At 35.9% G+C, this 21,888-nt stretch overlaps 2 protein-coding genes across 6 annotated transcripts in view; one reads left to right on the top strand and one right to left on the bottom strand.

Moving 5' to 3' along the window:
* Positions 1-21,888, top strand: part of MCM9 (minichromosome maintenance 9 homologous recombination repair factor) — a 91,566-nt gene that overhangs the window by 37,717 nt on the left and 31,961 nt on the right. For 4 of the 5 annotated variants that reach the window (XR_009354671.1, XM_059177717.1, XM_059177719.1 and 1 more), the window contains one exon: positions 16,414-16,588. Coding sequence is in view for 4 of the 5 variants with exons in the window: in XM_059177717.1 (XP_059033700.1) it covers positions 16,414-16,588 (175 nt within the window). In the remaining variant the exon portion in view is untranslated. Of the gene's footprint in view, positions 1-8,237; positions 8,770-16,413; positions 16,589-21,888 lie in introns of those variants that run through there. The other variant, XM_059177721.1, reaches the window with a different exon arrangement.
* On the bottom strand, positions 11,263-11,598 carry LOC131833860 (metallothionein-1-like). The gene has a single exon (XM_059177724.1). It carries the CDS (start codon positions 11,581-11,583, stop codon positions 11,398-11,400), a length of 186 nt encoding a protein of 61 aa, XP_059033707.1. The 5' UTR covers positions 11,584-11,598; the 3' UTR covers positions 11,263-11,397.

Raw genomic sequence — 21,888 nt, forward strand, 5'->3', positions numbered from 1 at the left:
AGTTGTTTCTTAATATAGTGCCCAGAATTTTGAGTTGTCATTCTTTGGGCATTGTGCATACTTAAGTAGGTTGCTGTTGATGTGATTTCTTTTATCTGCTGGTCTTTTGAAAGTTTATATGGCACAGGTAATACTAGGCCTCCCCATATTTAGGAAAACTACTTAGAGCAGGGGTACTTATTTTATTGGCAATGAATTAAACAGTAAGCTAGGATCTACCAGAAAAGTTTCTTCAAGGCCAATTGTTTATGTGCAATAGATTGAATCTTAGTGTGGTGATAGATGCAGATTATTTGTGACTGATAAACTGTATTTTCTCTTATCTCCTAATATTGCTGGTTTTTACACTAGCCAAAATGAAGTGTTAGTTGCTGTATGCTGTTAAGTTACACTAGATATGTAAGATAAATGGCCTTTTGAAGATGAAAACATGACTCCCTTGAGAATGGTGTATACAGTTTTCTGATTTCACAGGCACTTTTAAGAGGAGATTCTAATTTACTTTATAAAAATGACGTTATAAGCTTGGTAAAATAAAGTGTATTTTGCAGTCTGACCATAAGTATGTCATAATAAGGTACATCTTCCATGAAACTTGATGCCTCAACTGAAAAGATCAACCTGGATACCACTAGTTTGGCTTATTTCTTTTAAACCTTTTGTTTAACATGTCATATACAATAGTATTTAAGGGGGAAATGACCCTCCTTAATAGTCCACTGAAAGCTGCAAGTATTGGCTCTGGGCCTCTTATGTTGCCTGTCCTAGCTCTTTTATTATTGCTCCTTGAAAACATTAAAGAGCCTTTGAGCACTTTCTCCAGTAGTTTCTTTCCTCACCGTTGACAGTACTTTACAAGAAAGGTCAGAGGGATTCCCAGATGTGCCATGGCATGTTTCAAAGTGAGCTGGTGTCTCCTGGAGGGAAAAAAATTGCAAAAGCGTCACTGGTTTCTGAGACAATCCATACGATTTCTTGCTGGACAACTTTTTGGTGACTCAGGCAGCTAACCATATTGCAACTGATGAGGCACCATGAGTGTCTTCATTTTTTAAGTACCCAAGGGGACCCATGTGATGGAGAGCTGCATAGAACATAATCTCCAAAATTGCTTCTGTCTGTACAGTTTAAGTGCAGGAAGAGGATGGCTGAAAGAGATGGTCTGGGTTCCAAGATGAACAAAGCCTAAATTAGTGCCTCTCAGAGATAAATGAACCTAGTTAGTTAGCTATTGTTATAGGCTGAATTGTATCCCCCCCCCACCCCATTCATATGTTGAAGCCCTAACTCTCCAGTACCTCAGAATGTGACTGTATTTGGTGATAAAGCCATTAAAGAGACAGTTAAGTTAAAATGAGTTCCTTAAAGTGCGTTGTAATCCAGTCTAACTGGTATCCCTATAGAGGAGGGAATTTGGACATAAAAAGAGACACCAAAGGTAGCATGCACAGAGAAAAGACCATGTTGAGGACACAGTGAGACTGTGGACTCTTGTGAAACAAACTGAGGATTATGGAGGGGAGGGAGGTGGGGGGATGGGTGAGCCTGGTGATGGGTATTAAGGAGGGCACATGTTGCATGGAGCACTGGGTGTGGTGCATAAACAATGACTCGGAACATGAAAAAAAGTAAAATAAAATTAAGATGTTAAAAAAATTAAGTGATTTGAAGGGAAGAAAGAAAGGATGGGGTAGAGAAAATAAGGGTTTAAAAAAAAAAAAAGAAGAAGAAGAAGGCGGGCAACTATTTGCAAGCCAAAGAGAGGCTATAAAAGAAACCAACCCTACTGACACCTTAATCTTGTACTTCTAGCCTCCAAAACTGTGAGAAAATACATTTACATTGTTGAAGCTATCCAAGCTGGTATTTTGTTATGGTCATCCTAACAAAAGAATACAGCTATAATTATTTGCCCTCACGGTTAGGCTTGTTTGGCAATCTCAGTTTATTTAATCCAGTTATTGGTCTGTTATCAAGTGCTTTCTGTGGTGTGAAATGAAGTGATCATTTAGCTATGGCAGTAGGTTGCGGCAGGGTATGGAGTGGTATGCCACAGCTATTCAGAGAAAGTACCTACCGGTGTTGGGCATACAAATTAAAATCTGAAGGGACAAGATGCAGCTTTCTTCCTTGCTCCAAAGCTGCTCTGCGGAGGGCTTCTAAGAATCCTAAACTTGAAGTTAAATTGAGGTCACCTACAAAACAAGATGAAAAGAGTGAATTAAAATGAACTAGAGTTAAATTGAATTAAATTAAAATATTGAATTAAAATGAATTATAACAGATTTAAATCAAGTCTCAGCTCCTGCCTGCTGCAGAAGTTATCATAGGAATGGAAGTGCTAACCTCTTGCTTTTGTTCAAATCCTGGATTTCCACCTGGGGTAATTATATTAGTCCTGCATTTAATTCTCTTTAAAGAGACATTTGCATTATTGTCCTCATTAAAAAAAAAAAAATCTCATGTAAGTCTTGTCGTACTATGATCTTTAATTAGTTTAAAGGGCTCCCAATTATTTATTAGTTGTAGGATGTCAAAATTTAATGATAGTTCTATTCATTATTTTTAAGATTTTATTTATTTATTTGTCAGAGAGTACAAGAAGTGGGAGCAGCAGGCAGAGGGAAAACCAGGCTCCCTGCTAAGGAAGAAGCCTGATGCAGGACTTAATCCCAGAATCCTGGGATCATGACTCGAGCTGAAGGTAGACATTTAATCAGCTGAGCTACCCAGGCGTCCCTTAATGATAGCTTTATATAAGATTTTCTGTATAAATGTAGAATGTCAAGATTTGTTGGCATTTACATTTCTAAAAGGAATAAATACTACAGTAATGATTTTAATAACTATATAGAGAGAGCATTTATTATGTGAAATTGTGTTCATGTCTGTGCATAGTCAAAGACTAAACATATATAGACTTTACTGGAAAGATAACTATGTAATCAAGTGAGTAGGGTATAGAATAGAACATGTTAGATGGAACTTTAACCAGTTATTAAAGTTCTGTGGGAGGCAAAATAGGATATCACAATAAAGGCTATGTGTGTACATGTGTGTATGTGTGTATAGTATATATGTATACATATGTATATGTATGTATATATATATGGTATGCTTTTTTATCATTTGTAAAGAATTTTTAAATAACCTGTTTTTAAGCCTCAAAACATCCTGGTATGGTAAGAGGGTAATGTATTATCATTCCCACATAACAAATGAAGACACAGGTGCTCAGAAACCTGTTCCTTTAATTTCTGACCTAGTGCTTCTCCATTCTCTTTCCTCTGTCAGATATTTAAAGTGGCCTCTATGTGTAGAAAAAGCAATTGGTATCATTTCCTGGAAGAACCCATAGGCTGGCAGACACTGTAGTAGTGTCTTGATTAATGAACTCTTGAGGAATACAGTTCCATGAAAGAGGTTAGCGCAGGTATATACTATAACTATATAGAGAGTGAGAGGAGACTTTTTTGTCAAGGCAAAGCTATGGGAGTCTCCCCCTTGAGGCTCAAGAAGGTCAAGCCTCCTGTTGCAAAAGGGATATGTAGGGGAGGATGGACCTACATATCCTAGAATGCCTTGCTATACTTTTTTGGAGGTTTCCGTATTTGTTACATGAAGTATGACTCCTCTCCCCCATTCTGTGTTCCACCTCATTAATAACATTTTCACTATTTTGTGTTCACTGCCATCCATCATTATGTTACAGATTTGTTGAAGATATAAACGATGTCTGATCCCTTATCCATAACTGGACTCCACTGTAAAACACCCTTTGGATAGCTATCAGTGACATCAGTCAGCTTTCTGAAGCACCATAATTCTGTTTGTTGTTGACAGTTTGTTGAGATGTTAATATCATTATAGTGTTTCTGACCAGAAGAATATGAATGGAAGTGCTTAATAATTATTTTCTATTTCTTGTATCTAGTTATTTACCATGTGTTCTTACCCCTTTAATAAACGAAGCTCCTTCTAAATTCATTTTTCTCTTGAACTCAGTCTCCACTTATCCATCTTTCGTGTTTTACATTCAATCCTTTTCTCTTTAACCCTCCACTTCTCTCACTCATCAGATGCTCTCTTTTCCCCATATCAGGGGAAATCCGTGGTAAGTCAAGAAAGGACTCAGGTTTTTAAAACCTCTCTGGGCTAGAGCACTGCTTGCACAAAGCCACTGCTAAGCATAGCAGCATTTCTAGTTGGTTACTATAGAGACCATCAGCATCAGATGGAGCCTCGCTTGATGAGGCTTGTGAGATTGGAGGCCTCATATGCAGGGTCGTGTGGAAAAGGCCAAAAACTGGAAAGGATAGGAAGGGGGAAAGTTTCACAAATAAATGAACTAATAGGGAACTGACAGATTTTAGGTTGGTAGAATCTGTGCCTGCCAAAGCCTTGAATCCAGCATATAAAGAATCTACTTTTAAGAACACCAGTATAATTACACAGTATTTTTTTTTTTTTTAAGTAACAGCTATGCTGCTATGAACATTTGTGTACAAATTTTTGTATAGGACCTATGTTTCCATTCCTTTGGTTACATGCTTAATTAAGAGTAGAGTTGCCGGGTCATATGATAACTCCTTTTGAGGAACTACCAAGCTGTTTTTCAAAGTGACTACGCAATTTTACATTCCCACTAACGATGTGTGAGTGTTCCAATTTCTCCCCATCCACGCCAGTGCTTATTATGTCTTTTTGATGACAGCCATGGGTGGTATGTGGTGAAGGTGGTATCTCATTGTATTTTGACTTATATTTCCCTGATGGCGAAAGCTGTTCAGAATTTTTTGTTTGCTTATTGGCTATTTGTGTATCTTCTGTGGAGAAATGTCTGTTCTGACCCTTTGGTCATTTGAACAATTGGGTTTTTGCCTTTTTCTTATTGAGTTGTAAGAGTTCTTTATATGTTCTAGTATATGCGCTGCCAAAGGGAGCACAAGTTCTTTATATATTCTAAATGCAATTCTCTTATTAGAGACTTTCAGAGACTTGTATATCTGTTTCAGAAAATTTTTCTGCCATTCTGTGAGGGGTTTTTTCCTTTTTTTTTGGTCGTTGGTAGCCTTAGCTGCCCAAAAGCTTATAACTTAGACAAAGTCCAATTCATCTATTTAGCTTTTCTTTTTAAATTTATTTTGGTTTTTTTGGTTTTCTTTTGGTGTCACTTTTTGAAAACACTGCCATTATAATCAAAGGTCATGAAGATTTACACCTATTTTATTTACATGAAGCATTTTATACATTTACTTTATTTCTGTTTTCTTCAAGGATTTTAATAGTTTCATTTTTTAAAGTTTTTTTAAATTAAAATAGTCAATGTATTTAAACTAAAAAACAAAACAGAACAAAAAACAGCTCACTCATTTCTCCCTCCATACCAATTTAGTTTGGCAACCACCAATCTATCTGTTATTTTATGAGCTTGATTCTCTGTATCTATGAACTTTTTTAGAGTCCACAAGTAAGAGAGATCATGTAGTATTTTTCTTTCTCTGACTAATTTTGCTGAACATAGTGCCCTCAAGGGTTATCCCTGTTGTTGTGAATGGCAAGATTTCATCCTTTTTTATGGCTAAATAATATTCCATTGTGTTTATATACTACAGTTTATTTATTTATCCGTCAACAGGTTGTTTTCATGTCTTGGCTATTGTAAATAATGCTGCAGTGAACATGGTAATACATGTATCTTTTCTAGTTAATGTTTTTGTTTTCTTCAGATAAATACCCAAAGTGGAATTGTTGGGTAGTTTTCCTCTAAGAGTTTTATACTTTTAGCATAGTTTACCTCTAAGAGTTTTATACTTTAAGCATCTTATATTTAAGTCTTTGACCCAGTTTGAATTATTTTTTGTATATGATGTGAAGTAGGGGTCCAAATTCATATTTTTGCATGTGGATGTCTAAATTCCCAGCAGTATAACTTGAAAAGACTGTTCTTTCTCCCAAGAATGAATTGACCATAAAAGTATGGGTTTGTTTCTGGACAATCAGTTCTGTTATGTTGGTCTGTATCCTTACGCCATCACCATATTGTCTTGATTATTGTAGCTTTGTAGTAAGTTTTGAAGTCAGGAAGTGTGAGTCTTCCAACTTTGTTCTTTTTTAAGATTATGTTGGCTACTTGGGATTCATTGAATTTCCATATGAATTTTAGCATCACTTTGTCAATTTCTACAAAGAAGATAGTTGAGATTTTGATAGGGATTGCATTGAATCTGTAGAACCCTTTGGGGAATATTGTCATTTTAACAATATTAAGTCTTCCAGTCAATGAACATGTGTGTCTTCTCATTTACTTAAGTCATCCTCAATTTCTTGGGGTTTCACTGGGGTTCGGTTTTACTGGGCCTCGGGGAAGAATGTGCGAGCCCAGGCCACAGCAGGCATTGGGCCTGAGCCTGTCCTCTGAGGCCCCCAGAGGAAGCGCTACCACAGGGGGAGAGTCAGGACAGTGTTCTTAGTTTTCAGTGTTTATAGTTTTCAGGGTATAAGTTTTGTTCTTCTTGTTGTTGTTAAATTTATTCTTTATCCTAAGTATCCTTTGTACTTTATCCTAAGTATTTTATTCTTTTTGATGCTATTGTAATGGAATTATTTTCTTAATTACATTTTTGCATTCCTCATTGAAAGTGTAGGGGCATTTAGGGGGTTCAGTCAGTTAAGCCTCTGCCTTCAGCTCAGGTCATGATCTTGGGGTCCTGGGATCAAGCCCCATGTCATGCTTCCTGCTCAGCAGGAAGTCTGCTTCTCTGTCTCCCCCTGCTTGTGGTCACTCACGCTTTTCATTTTCTCTACAAAAAAATTAATAGGGGTCCTGGGTGGCGCAGCGGGTTAAGCCTCTGCCTTTTGGCTCAGGTCATGATCTCAGGGTTCTGGGATCAAGCCCTGCATCAGGCTGTCTGCTCAGCTGGGAGCCTGCTTCCCCCTCTCTCTCTGCCTGCCTCTCTGCTTCTCTCTGTCAAATAAATAAAAATCTTTTAAAAAACTTAATAAAATCTTAAAAATAAAATGTACAGGCATACAACTTTTTAAAATTGATTTTGTGTCCTTCAAATTTGCTGAACTCATTTATTAGTTGTAATAATTTTTTGTGGATTCTTTAGGATTTTCTATATGCAAGATTATGCTATCTACAAATAAAGATAATTTTACTTCTTCATTTCCCCTTCTGGATGCCTGTTATTTCATTTTTGGCCTAGATGCCCTTTCCAGAATCTCCAGTACAGTGTTTCATAGAAATAGTGAGAGGGAGGTCTGTGAGTGGTTCAGTTGGTTGAATTTCCGACTTTTAGTTTAGATTCAGGTCGTTGTCTCCACGTTGGGTCCTAGGATCAAACCAGCATGGGGCTCTGTGCTCAGTGGAGAGTATGCTTCTCCTCTTCCTCTCCTTGTGCCTTTCTCCCCTGCCACATGCTCTCTCTCTCTCAAATAAATAAATCTTAAAACAAACAAACAAACAAAACAGTGAGAGTGAACATCCCTATCTTGTTTCTGATCTTAGGAAAATATTCAGTCTTGTACCATTACGAATGATGTTTAGTTGTGGGTTTTCTATAGATGCCCTTTATCAGGTTGAGGAATTTCCCTTCTGTTCCTAGTTTGTTGAGTGTTTTTACATGAAAGAGTATTGAATTTTGTCAAATGCTTTTTGCTGCTTCTATTGAGATGATCATATGCTTTTTGTCCTTTATTAATATGAGAATGCTACATAAATTGGTTTCCAGATGTACCTCAATCTTACATTTCTGAGATAAATCTACTTGTCTTCACTTGTGAATGTATTTTCACATTAGCATATTTTTAAAACAGTATTAAAATATTTCTCTGATATTACCATAGCCACTGCAATCCTCTTGGTTACTGTCTAAAGTGTGTTTCTTGTAGACAACACATAATTGGATCATGTCTTTGTATTCATTCTGCAAACTGCTTTTTATTAAAGTGTTTGTTTACTTTTAACATACTTACTGATGAGGTAGGATGTTTCCCATACGTTTTCCATATGGCTTATGTCCTCTTTGTTGCCGTGTTCTCCATTACTGCCCTCTTCTGTGCTTGATGTAATTTCTAGTGTATCGTTTTAATACCTTTTTTCTTCTTTTACTGTATTTTTTGGGTTATTTTCTTAGTGATTCTCTTGGGGGTTATAGTATCTTAATTTATAGCCAATCTAATTCAGGTTAATACTAATTTAATTTTTATAGTATATAAAAATTTTGTTCTAGTAAAATTCTGTTCCCTCCAATGTGGAGAAAGGGGAACCCTCTTACACTGTTGATGGGAATGCAAGTTGGTGCAGCCTCTTTGGAGAGCAGTGTGGAGATTCCTCAAGAAACTAAAAATAGAACTTCCCTATGACCCTGCAATTGCACTCCTGGGTATTTACCCCAAAGATACAGATGTCGTGAAAAGAAGGGCCATCTGTACCCCAATGTTCATAGCAGCAATGGCCACGGTCGCCAAACTATGGAAAGAACCAAGATGCCCTTCAACGGACGAATGGATAAGGAAAATGTGGTCCATATACACTATGGAATATTATGCCTCCATCAGAAAGGATGAATACCCAACTTTTGTAGCAACATGGACGGGACTGGAAGAGATTATGCTGAGTGAAATCAGTCAAGCAGAGAGAGTCAATTATCATATGGTTTCACTTATTTGTGGAGCATAACAAATATCATGGAGGACAAAGGGTGTTAGAGAGGAGAAAGGAGTTGGGGTAAATTGGAAGGGGAGGTGAATCATGAGAGACTATGGACTCTGAAAAACAGTCTGGGGTTTGAAGTGGCGGGGGGTGGGAGGTTGGGTTACCAGGTGGTGGGTATTATAGAGGGTATGGACTGCATGGAGCACTGGGTGTGGTGAAAAAATAATGAATACTGTTATGCTGAAAATAAATAAATTAAGTTAAAAAAATTCTGTTCACTCCACCTTCTTTTGGGCTATTATTGTCATACAAATTTCATCTTTATACATTATAAGCTGATCAACACAGTTTTATAATTTTTGCTTTCTGCAGTTTTACTTAAATCAGAAGAAAAGAGTTACAAACAAAATTACATTGATACTATTTTTAATATTTACCTATGTAGTTAGTTTACTGGTATCTTTTATTTCTTTATGTGTACTTGAGTTACTGTCTTAGTGCTCTTTTGTTTCAGCCCGAAAGACTCCCCTAGTATTTCATGTAGGTCTGGTCTATTAGCACTAATTTGTTTTTGCCTGGTATTTTTACTTTACAGTAATGAAATTGTAGAGTGTTTATTCTTTTGCTCAGTATTATATTTTAATATTTCATCTGTATTGTGTTTATTAATCTGCACTTCATTTTTTACTACTGTCTTATATTCCACAGTATGAATATACAACAATTTCTCTATCTGTTCTACTATTAATGGACTTTCGAGTCTGTTCTGTGAGGTTTTTTCCTTCTTTAGTCTGTTGATGTGATAAATAATATCAATTGATTTTTGCTTGTTGAACCAGCCTGGTATACCTCAGATAAATCCCACTAGGTCATTATATGTAATTCTTCTTATACATTGTTGGATTTAGTTTGCTGATATCCTAGTATATGTGCTGCCAAAATGAGCACAAGTTTGCTAATATTTTACCGAAGATTTTATCATCTATGTTCATGAGAGATATAGGCTGTAGTTTTCTTATAATGTCTTTGTTGGGTTTTGCTCTTAAAGTTATGCTGGCATAGAATGAGTTAGGAAGTATTACCTATACTTCTGTCTTTTGCAAAAACTGTAGAGAATGGGTATCATTTCTTCCTTAAATGTTAGTAGAATTCACCAGTGAAGCCATCTGGGCCTGATACTTTCTATTTTAGAAGGTTATTAATTATTAATTCCATTTCTTTGATGGATATGGGCCTATTCACATTGTCTGTTTCTTTTTATGTGAGTTGGTAGCTTATGTTTTTCAAGGAATTAGTTCATTTCATCTAGGTTATCAAATTTGTGGGCATTAAGTTGTTGGTAATATTTCTTCTTTATCTGCTTCATGTCAATAGGATCAGTGTCCCCTATTCTTTTCTGATATTAGTAATTTGTGTCTTTCCTCTTTTTTTCTTAGCTTATCAATTTCATTTATCTTGTCAAAGAACAGATTTTGGTTTCAATGAACAAATTTTGGTTTCAGTGATTTTCACTATTGATTTCCTGCTTTCAACTTCAGTGATTTCTGCTATAATTTTTATTATTTCCTTTCTTCTGCTTGCTTTGGATTTAATTTGCTCTTCATTTTCTAGTTTCCTAAAGTGGAAGCTTGTATTACTGATTTTAGATCTTTCATTTTTATTTAGTTCAAAACACTTTTAAATTTCTCTTGAGATTTCTTCCTTGTCCCATGTGTTATTTAGAAGTGTGTTCTTTAATCTTCACATTATTTGGGATTTTCTAGTTCTCTTTCAGTTATTGCTTTCTAGTTTAATTATATTGTGATCTGAGAGATTTATGATTTCTTTTTTAAATTTGCTAAGCTGTGTCTTATTGTCCTGCATATGGTCTATCTTGGTGAATATTCCATGGGATCATGGGAGAAAAAAATACATTTTGCTATTGTTGGATGAAGTCATTTATAGATGCTTGTTCTGTTCAGTTGATTGATGGTCCTTTTAAGTTCAGTTATGGCCTTACTGATTTTCTGCTTGCTGGATATGTCCATTTCCCATACAGGGGTGGTGAGGTCTCCAACTATAATACAAATTCATCAGCTTCTCATTTGACTTTCACTAGTTTTTACCTCAAATATTCAGAGGCCCATAAATATTAAGGATTGTTATGTCATCTTGGAGTGCTGACCCCCTTTTATCATTATGTAATGTTCCTCTGTCTCCCTGATAATTTTTCTTGCCCTGGCATCTGTTCTGTCTGAAATTAATAGAGTTACTCTCATATTTTTTGGATTAGTATCAACATGGTATATCTTTCTCTGTCTTTACTTTTAATCTGCATGTCTTTATATTTAAAGTGGGTTTCAAAAAAGTGAAAATAAAGTGGGTTTCTTATAGAGAATGTATAATTGGGTCATTTTTTTATCAACTCTGATAATCTTTTAATTGGTGTATTTAGACTATAAATGTTCAAAGTGATTATTGATCTTGCTGGATTAATACTTGCCATATTTGTTAGCATTTTTTATTTATTGTGCTTGTTCTTTGTTCCTGTTTTTATCTTCCACTTTTCTGCCTATTATGGTTTTTTTGTTTGTTTGTTTGTTTGTTTTTTGTTAGAACAATCTAGATGAATTTACTCTCATTCAAAGAGATCACAAAAATGGGAATGTAGCAACTGGGTCAGGTAGTATGAACACACAAAAAACTACAGGTTTGTACATGTGGTTCTGTTTACATCGGGAACGGGCTCCCTGGGATTAGGCACAGCAGCTGCACTTGTCCGACGCCTCCTTGCAGATGCAGCCCTGGGCATACTTGGCACAGCCCGCAGGGCAGCAGGAGCAGCAGCTCTTCCTGCAAGAAACGCATTTGCACTCCTTGCATTTGCAAGAGCCGGCGCATGTGCAGGAACCACCGGTGGAGCAAGAGCAGTTGGGGTCCATTTCAGACCACCCTGAGGACGGTGGTCTGATAAACAACTCAAAAAACACAACGCTGCGGGTTGAAAGCACGATCCCTGTTATGGTTTTAATTGAGCATTTTATCTGATTCTAGTTTTTTCCTCTCTTAGTATATCAATTATGCTTCTTTTTAACTTTCATAATTGGTTGCTCTAGAGTTTGCAATATACATTTACAATTAATCCAACTCCACTTTCAAATAACACTAAAAATACTTCATGGGTAGCACAGTACCTTGTAACTAGCAAGATATTTCTAATTCTTCCCTCTCATCCTTTTTATTATTGCTCCCATTCAGTTCACTTGAACATAAACACATATAAGCATACATATTTGAATACATTATTACTATTATTTTTAACAAACTACTATTAGGTGAATTAAGAATAAGAAAAACAGAAGTTTTTATGTTATGTAGTCCTTCTTCATTCCTCCTTACTTTATGTAGATATGAAGTGTTTTTTTTTAAGTTTATTTATATAAGTAATCTCTATACCCCATTTGGTGTTAAAACTCACATCCCCAAGACCAAGAGTTGTATGCTTTCCCACTGAGCCAACCAGGTCTCTTTGTGTAGATCTGAGCTTCTGACCTATATCATTTTCCTTCTCTCTAAAGAACTTCCCTTAGTATTTCTTGCAAAGCAAGTCTCCAGGCAACAAATTGCCTCAAAAAAAATTTTTTTTTCTTTTTCACTTTTGAAGATAATTTCACAAAAGGTACAGAATTCTAGGCTGGCAGGCTTTTTCTCTTGATACTTTGAATATTTAACTCTATCTTTGTTACTTACATGGTTTCTGAGGGAAATTTGATATAATTCTCATCTTTGCTCCTCTGCAGGTAAGTTGTATTTTTCCTTTGATTTCTTTCCAAAATTTTTCTTTACGTTTGATTTTCTTTCTTCCTTTATTTTTTTTTTAAGATTTTATTTATTTATTTGATACACAGAGAGAGAAATCACAAGTAGGCAGGGAGGCAGGCAGAGAGAGAGGGGGAAACATGCTCTCTGCTGAGCAGAGAGCCTGATGCGGGACTCAATCCCAGGACCCTGAGATCATGACCCGAGCTGAAGGCAGAGGCTTAACCCACTGAGCCACCCAGGTGCCCTACATTTAATTTTCTGACATTTAAATATGACATTAAATATGACATTTAAATATGACATTTAAATATGTGCCTCCATGTAGTTTTGTGGGGTTTTTTTAAACAGTTTTCCTGCTTAGTATTATCTTGAGTTTTCTGGATCCATGGTTTGGTGTCTGACATTAGTTAATCAATTAATGACTAATTCTTAGTCATTATTGCTTCAAATATTATTGCTGTTCCTTTTTCCCTTTCTTCTCATTCTGGCTTCCCATGACATGCTATACCTTTTAGAGTTGTCCCACAGTTATTGGATTCTGTTGTGTTATTTTTCACCTTTTCTCCTGTTTGCTTTTCAGTTTTGGAAGTTTCCATTGAAACTTATACTATCTTTACATTCAGAGATTCTTTACTCAGACTTGTCCAGTCCACTAATGAGCCCACCAAAGGCATTCTTCCTTTCTTTTCCAGTGTTTCTGATCTCAAGAATTTTTTTTTAAATTTTTCTCTTTGACTTTCCATCTCTTTGTTTATACTATCAGAGAAAAATTGCCAGTATTTAATGTGACAACCTGGGATGACTTTTGGAGCTAAAACTCATAAAAGTCTAGAGTCCCCCATGAATGGAGATTTTAATTCTCAGAGTTGTCCACACTGAGCCTCTAGCAATTCATCAATTACGGTTCAGGTTTTCTTTACTGGTTCCCATAGAGGTAACAGCCCTGGTAAGTTGTGATTCTCTGTCTGTCTTCCTAATTTGGGGGACAGTAGTATACCCTATGACCTCATTTCTCTACATCTTAAAATAATTACTGATATTTCAGTTTGTTCAGGTTTTTACTTACTGTTAAACAAGTGGCAACTTGCGGCAACTTCTGAGCTCCTTAAATGCTGGACTGAAAAACAGAAGAACTCACATAGATTTTCTCTTGTATTTTCTTCTATGAGCTTTCATCTATAAGTTTTATGTTTTTCATTTAGATCCTTTCATTCATTGAGTTAATTTATGTATCAGATTTGACATAGGGATCAAGATAGATTTTATTTTCCTTTTTGCATAAGGCTATCCAGTTATTCCAGCACCATTTATAGAGCAGATTATCTTTTCTTCCTTGAATTGCTTTTGCATTTTTATCAAAATGTGTGGGCCTATTGTTGGACTCTATTCCATTGTTCTCTCTGTCTTTTCTTTTTCTAATATGATGCTGAATTAATTACTATAGCTTTGTAGTAAATGTGGAAATTAAATCATGACCTCCTACTTTGTTTTTTTTGGTTTGATTCTTCTATTTCCTTTACTTTTCCATATAAATTTTGGGATGACTCTGTCAATTTCTATAAAAAGAAAAACCAAATTAGGATTTTGTTGGAGGGGTGGTGTTTCTGGGTGGTACAGTTGGTTAAGTGTCTGACTCTTGGTTTTCACTCAGGTCGTGATCTCAGGGTAGTGAAATTGAGTCCTCATCATGTTCTGTGCCCAGTGCACAGTCTGCTTAGGACTTTCTCTCCCTTGGCACCGCCACTGCTTGCTCTCTCTTTTCTCTCAAATAAATAAATAAATAAATAAATAAATAAATCTTTTTAAAAAATTTTGAGTTTGGAATTGCATTGAATCTATCGACCAATGTAGGGATAATTATAGAACAATTTGGGGAAGCGTCTTTAAAATACTGCATTTTTCAGGGATGTCTGTGTGGCTCAGTCGGTTCAGCGTTTGCCTTCAGCTCAGGTCGTGATCCCAGGGTCCTGAGATTGAGTTCTGCATCAGGCTCCTTGCTCAGTAAGGAGCCACTTCCTGCCACTCCCGGCTTGTGCTCACTCTCTCTGACAAATAAATAAATAAAATCTTTTAAATAAATAAATACTGAGTTTTTCAATTCATGAACATGGAATATCTCTTTACTTAATTAGTTATCTTTGATTTCCTTCATCGGTGTTTTGTAGTTCTTACATACAGATCTTGCACATTATTTTTTGTAATTATTATTATTATTATTTTTAGTAATCCGCACCCAGGTGGGGCTCAAATTCACAGCTCAGGTCTTGCACATTTTTAAAGATTTATACCCAGGTATTTCATATTTTCAGGTGCTATTATAAATTCTATTATTTTTATTTATTTATTTTTAAAAGTATTTTATTTATTTGAGAGAGAGAGAGCATGAGCAGGGAGAGGGGCAGAGGGGGAAGAAACTCACTAATGAACAGGGAGCCCAACAGTGGGGCTTGACTGGGAACACTGGGATCATGACCTGAGCCAAAGAAAGACACTTAACTGACTGAGCCTCCCAGATGCCCCAACTTGTATTGTGTTTTAATTGCAGTTTTTAATACTTTTCTAATATATAGAGATATGACTGGTTTTTGTATATTAACTTGCATCCTATATCCTTGCTATACTCACTTAGTTCTAGTAGCTCTTTTGTACATGACTTGGAATTTTATACATAATCATATTGTCTGAAAATATATAGTTCATTTTTTCCTTTTTGATCGGATGTTTGTTAATTTCTTTTCCTTTATTTTACAGTACTCAGTATCTGTCATATACCTTTTAAAGAGTTTTATTATATTCTGTTTGAACATCCAAGACTCTGTAAGATACATTCCATTGTTATATGTTTTATAAAACATATTAGGAAACTTGCCTACAGTATTCACAACCAGAATGACAGATCCAGAATTTAAGATCCAAGTCTGTGTGACTCCAAAGCCTTTGCCTTTTTATTTTATTTTTTTAAGACTTCATTTGTTTGTTTATTTATTTTAGAGAGTGCACATGCACAAGTTGGGAGAGGACCAGAGGGAAAGGGAGAGAGAAAGAATCTCAACCAGACACTGCACTGAGCCCACCACAGGGCTCAATCTCATAAACCCAAGGTCATGACCTGGGCTGAAACCAAGAGTCAGATGCTTAACTGATGGAACCAGCCAGGCGCCCCCAGAGTTCTTGCTTTTGACCACTCTGGTATAAAGGATGAATCAATACCAAAAAAGACATATTAAAGGAGTCATCTTTCTTTGATGTGACTAGGAGCAAACTTCTCGTTTTCATCATTGGACTCTAATATCTCCTGTTTTCTGTCTTTTGGACCTTCTCTATAAACAGCCTATTATATAGAACCTCTTGTCAGAAGATCTCTGGAGATCTATTTGCCCTTCTGTTCAGTGAGGGTACCTAGCAAGGAAAGAGAAAATTTGGAGACTTCTGGTTGCTATAAAATACTTAATAACACATCTTATATTTTTAGAACATAGGATCTTCTGAGGCCTTCCAGTTCCTGGATACCAGAAACAGTTTTCCTAATGCCATCCATTTTTTCTTAATGAAGTATAGTTGACATACAATATTATATTCATTTCAGGTATACAACATAGTGATTCGACAATTAGATACATTATGAAATGCTTACTGTGCTCAGTCGTTACCATCTGTCACCATACAAAATTATTACAATATTATTGACTATATTCTCTATGCTGTACTTTATTTACATCCCTATGACTCATTTATAAGTTTGTTCCTCTTAATTCCTTTCACTTATTTTGTCCATCCTCCCATTCCTTCTCCCCTTGGGAACCACTAGGTCTGTCTGATGCCATTCACTCTTGACAGATTAGAAATAAAAGCATTGACTCTTTTCCATTTAAAATGTAGGTACTTTTCCCTCATAGGTATAAGAAATGCTTTGGGAAGTAAAAGCTGACATAGCTTGCTTGTTTCCTTAGGTCTGACAGTAACTGCTGTGAAAGACTCAGGAGAATGGAATTTGGAGGCTGGTGCGTTAGTTCTCGCAGATGCGGGCCTTTGCTGTATCGATGAGTTTAACAGCCTCAAAGAGCATGACAGAACCAGTATCCACGAGGCAATGGAGCAACAAACCATAAGTGTTGCTAAGGCTGGGTAAGAGTTTCTTTTCTTTAAAATCTATGGAAATAATGAGATTAGTTAATAATATGATCATGGAAAAATGTGAACCTTATTGAACTGCAAGGTATGTTTGGTCTTATCAGGGATTATCAGTACGTTCATCAAGACACAAGTTAGCATCCCCATGGAGGTGAATGAGGAAGTAAAAATGAGTTGCTGGGATGAAGAACGGCAAAACTAAAGTATAAATGTAGGTTGACTTAATTTATGGAGGGGACTTATGAAGAGCTTTCAATGTAGGATCCAACTTATTCTCTCATTCAATAATGTATATCTACAGTGGGCATATTACTATGTTAGGAATTTTTTATTTAAAGTGAAAATACTTGATTACCCATACCTCGTACCTTACCCTCTGCTAGGTGTGAATTAGTATGAACCTTTTTTGCTATCTGTAAATATGTCGTAAGATTATTTTAGAAAATGAAATTAAAAAGCAAAGATATACAAAACATAAATCTAAGTTGTTCTTCCATTTCCATGGTGTGGAAAGCTGTAAGAGCATGTCACTCCCATCCTAACAAGAAAAATCTAAATAGCCTGCAAAAATCATAACTTCCCTTGAACATATCAGAGAGCTGATTTAGAAGGAAATCAAGGGAACTTAATTCTAAAGTGTGACAGCCCATCTGAGGAGGGATGAGGCACACAAACTGTTTACCTTTGACAGAGATGAGAGGAAGAAGTGGCTACTGTAGAAGCAAATAAGAAAGAACTAAAATTTTTAAAATTCCTTGATTTCTAAGCATGGGCTAGCATGTTAGTTTTGAATAACTGAGAGCTCCAAATCCAAGGGGAGTTCTCAGTTGCAAGCCATTCTCCACAGGTCTGCAACCCATGGCATCTTGGCAGAAGAATAGAAGCAAAAATACCCAAAACCTTTCTACTTCGGGAAGAGGTTAGAGCATCATCCTTCCCTCCCACAGGAGCTAGGCAAAATGGTTCTTCCAGGAGAAGGGTAGAAGTAAAAGCCTTTTTCTCGTGAGGGAAGGGCTGGAAACACTCTTCAGGTTCAGCTTCCTAAACCAAGGCAAAACAGAGGTGTGTACCATGGGGACAAGAACAGAACAACTCCTCCTGTCCCAGGACCACCACAGATAGATGGCAGGGTTCTGCTGCCACCAGGTGGAAGGGACAGAAAGGTTTTCAGTTTTGTAGCCCATCCTATCCAAAAGCAGGCTCACAGACACTGCCTCAGAACAGGAGACCAAAAACCAACTTGGCCCCCAAATAAGCCTAACACCTAGTAACAAGCAGTCTGTCAGTAGGGAAGGCACAGGGGTATGGTTGTGGTGAGGTGTGCGGTGACTGTTGAAAGCTGAAGGTAGAGTAGAAACACTGAGAATGGTCTTCCAGCACTGTGCTACAACCCCCATCTAGATGCACAACGTAACAACAGCTCAACAGTGAAAGAATTCAAAGTCTGTGATACATTGAGGATACACATAACAACAAGGCCAATACCCAGAACAACTCTCATGGCCTTACAGACACTAATGGCCTTACACTATACACGAAGTGTTATAATATTATTTGAAGGTAAACTGTAAGAAGTTAAAGATGTAAACTCTAGAACAACCACTAAAAGATAAAAGAGGAGTAAATAACAAAGCAGTGGTAGAGGTAAAATGGAATCATAAAAAAATAATACAAAAGAATACAAGAAGAGAAGAAAAAGTGAACAAAGAATAGATGGGACAAATAAAATGCAGTTAGCTAGATGGTAGATAGAAATTCAGCCATATCAATAATTATATTAATAATCATGTAAACAATTAAAAGGCAGCGATTGTCAGATTGGATAGAAAAGCAAGACTCAACTAAATGCTGCCTTCAAGAAACTGACTTTAAATTCAACTGCATAGGTAAGTTAAAAGATGGCAAAAAAATATTCCATGGAAACACCAAAACCTGACCAAGACATTACAAGAAAGTGAAACTACAGAATTATATTCACTGAACATAAGACATGAAAATTCTTTTTTCTTTTTTTAAAGTAGGCTCCACACTCAGTGTGAGGCTTGAACTCACAGCCCTGAGATCTAGAGTACATGATGTATCAACTGAGCCAGCCACGTGTCCCATGACATGAGAATTCTTAATAATACTTAAGTAAATTAAATCCAGCAGTATATTAAAAACATCCTATGTTACAACCAAGGCAGGATCATCCAGAAATGCAAAGTTGATGTAATATTTGAAAATCAATCAATGTAAATTCATAATATCAGTGGAAGAAAAAAGAAAACATCTCAGTAGATGTAAAAAGCATATCAAACAAAATTAAATACCCAGTAATGATAAACATTCTCAGCAAATAAGAAAAGTCCACCTGTCTATTTAAATGTCATTTTGGAAAACTGAAAAGAAACATTTCACACTTTCTGATGAAGTGAAATGTTTTCCACTTAAGATTGGGAGCATGTCAAGGATGTCTAGTCTTACCACTTCTGGCCAGTATTGTACTGGAAATTCTAGTCATTTTAATAATGCAAAAAAAAAAGAAATAAAAGACATTCAGTTTGGAAAGGAAGAAGCTGAAACTGTCTATATGACATGATTGTCTCCATAGAAGATCTCAAAAGAATCAATGAAATAGGTATTAGAACTAATAAATGAGTTTTAAAAGTCACAGGATGCAAGATGGGTATATAAAAATTTATTATATTTCTAAATGCTACCAATGAATAATTAGAAACTGAAGTAAAACATACTACTTATAATAGTATCCACAAATATGAAATGTTTAGGGATAAATCTAGCAAAACACATTCTAGATTTTTCCAATAAAAACTACAGAACATTGGTGTAAGAAATTAAAGAAGACCTACGTAAGTGGTGATACATACTCTTTCATTCATCAGAAGACAATGTTGTTAAGATACCTGTTTTCCTCAAAGGGATCTATAGAATCTATACAATTTCAGTTAAAATCCCAGCAAGTTTGCAGAAATCGGCAATTTTAAATTTTATATGGAAAAGCACAGGAACTAGAATAGCCAAAACAATTTTGAAAAAGAACAGATCAGTAAAATTTAATTTATTTCAGGATTTACTATAAAGCTACAATAATCAAGATAGCATAGCATTGGTATAAAGATAGACATACATCAGTGGAAGAGAATATGGGTCCAGAAATAGAATCATAGATATAAAGTTAGTTGATTTTTAAGAACAATGCCAAGATAATTAAAAAAAAAAGGATAATCATTTTTTCAAAAAATGGTGCTAGAACACTTGAATGTTTATTTACAAAAAAATGACTTACATATAAATGCTTATAGCATTCATCATCATCCACGATGGAAAATAACCCAGAAATCCATCAGCTGGTGGATGGATAAATATTTTGATAAATTCATATAGTAGAATACTACTAGAAAGATAGAACTATTGATACATGCAACAACATGATTGAATCTTAAAAGTGCTATGTGAAGTGAAAGATGCCAGGCACAATAACTACTTAGTTTATGATTCCATTTATATGAAATTCTAGAAAAGGCAAAATTGTAAGAAGAGAAATCAGATCAGTGGTTGCCAAGGATTGGGCATTAGGATAAGAGATTGACTGTAGAGGGGCACCTAAAAAAGTTGGATTTTACTCTACATAAATTATACCACAATAATCCTTAGTTTAATGTAAACCCATGTTTTTAATTATTTCCTCCATATATTTTATTTTTAGATTCAATAGACTTGAAATCATTCTGTGAAATTGCTATTGAAATTTCCAAACACTTACTTTTTTTTATTTATCTCTTCCCGGATTGGTAACAGTGTATGGATGGGTACAAGTTCATGGCCTAAGTTTGACTGCTGGTGGTGGACTTGGATAGTAAGCTACCACAGAAGGATGGATGAAGGGAATGGAAAGGAACAACTGTCTAGGAAGAGATAATATATTTATCATCAGTAAAACCCTTTTTTTAACTTGTAGTGACATCTTCTAAAGGAAATAATTTTAATAATTTTCAGATTGGAATTTTTTGTTCATTGGGAAAGGAGACAGTTTACAACTAGAAAACATGTGCTACTCATATTTACAGTCAGTTTCAAATTATTTCTCCTTTAAACCATTTGTCAAATATGTAATATGTACCAAAGGACATTTGCATGAGAAGCACTTTGAATGATATGATATTACGAACTTTTCTTAAGGGCTTACTTTTTGACCATTGTACCACGGTAGATATTGGTATTATGGTTATTATTATGGTAAACATTTGTATGGTTATCTTTTCAAGATAAAATTCTTCAAATGTTTCTCTTTTGTCTTGGCTACTATCCAAACTTTAATACCTCTTTGAACTGCATGGATCAGACTTGATATTTTAGCCTCTCAGCTTCGTTACATATATGCAAGAACTTTTATTTTTTGAAGCTTTTTGGCATATCTATTTCATTTAAGGATTACTATAATTTACCACATTCCAGGAATTATAGGATCTTTGTTCTCTTCTAGTTATTATCCCTACAGTAGTTCTTATTCATCCAGGTGTTGGGTGTCGGTGGCATTCTGATTTGTTCCACACCCTACATAACTACTTCTGGATTCATAAAGACATTTTTACTATTTAATTTTTTTTTAAAGATTTTATTTATTTATTTGTGAGAGAGAGAGGAGCAAGAGTGAGCACAAGCAGACAGAGTGGTAGGCAGAGGCAGAGGCAGAGGGAGAAGCAGGCTCCCGCTGAGCAAGGAGCCCGATGCAGGACTCGATCCCAGGACGCTGGGATCATGACCTGAGCCCAAGGCAGCCACTTAACCAGTTGAGCCACCCAGGCGTCCCTTACTATTTAATTTTTATCATGCATTTTAAACATTTTTTTAAAAGATTTTATTTATTTATTTGTAAGAGAGAGAGAGAGTGAGAGCGAGCACAGGCAGACAGAGTGGAAGGCAGAGTCAGAGGGAGAAGCAGGCTCCCTGCGGAGCAAGGAGCCCGATGTGGGACTCGATCCCAGGATGCTGGGATCATGACCTGAGCTGAAGGCAGCTGCTTAACCAACTGAGCCACCCAGGCGTCCCTTATCATGCATTTTAAAACACAATTTGTAAATGTTGCATAACTGTATTATTATGTAATGGTTTTTAAATTTCTCCATCTTGAAAGGGTTTCAACTTGAGCAATTTCGTGAAGATATTTTTTAATTACCTTGTTGTACAAACACAGCTTAGGTTCCTGAAGTCTCTGAACTTACCAGACAGCCAGTTCCCAGAGGTAACAGGGCCACCTCACGTGGATGAGCATTTAGCATGTGCTGCTTTTG

Source organism: Mustela lutreola, chromosome 6 (assembly GCF_030435805.1).
Source record: "Mustela lutreola isolate mMusLut2 chromosome 6, mMusLut2.pri, whole genome shotgun sequence".
In the NCBI taxonomy this organism is placed as follows: domain Eukaryota; kingdom Metazoa; phylum Chordata; class Mammalia; order Carnivora; family Mustelidae; genus Mustela; species Mustela lutreola.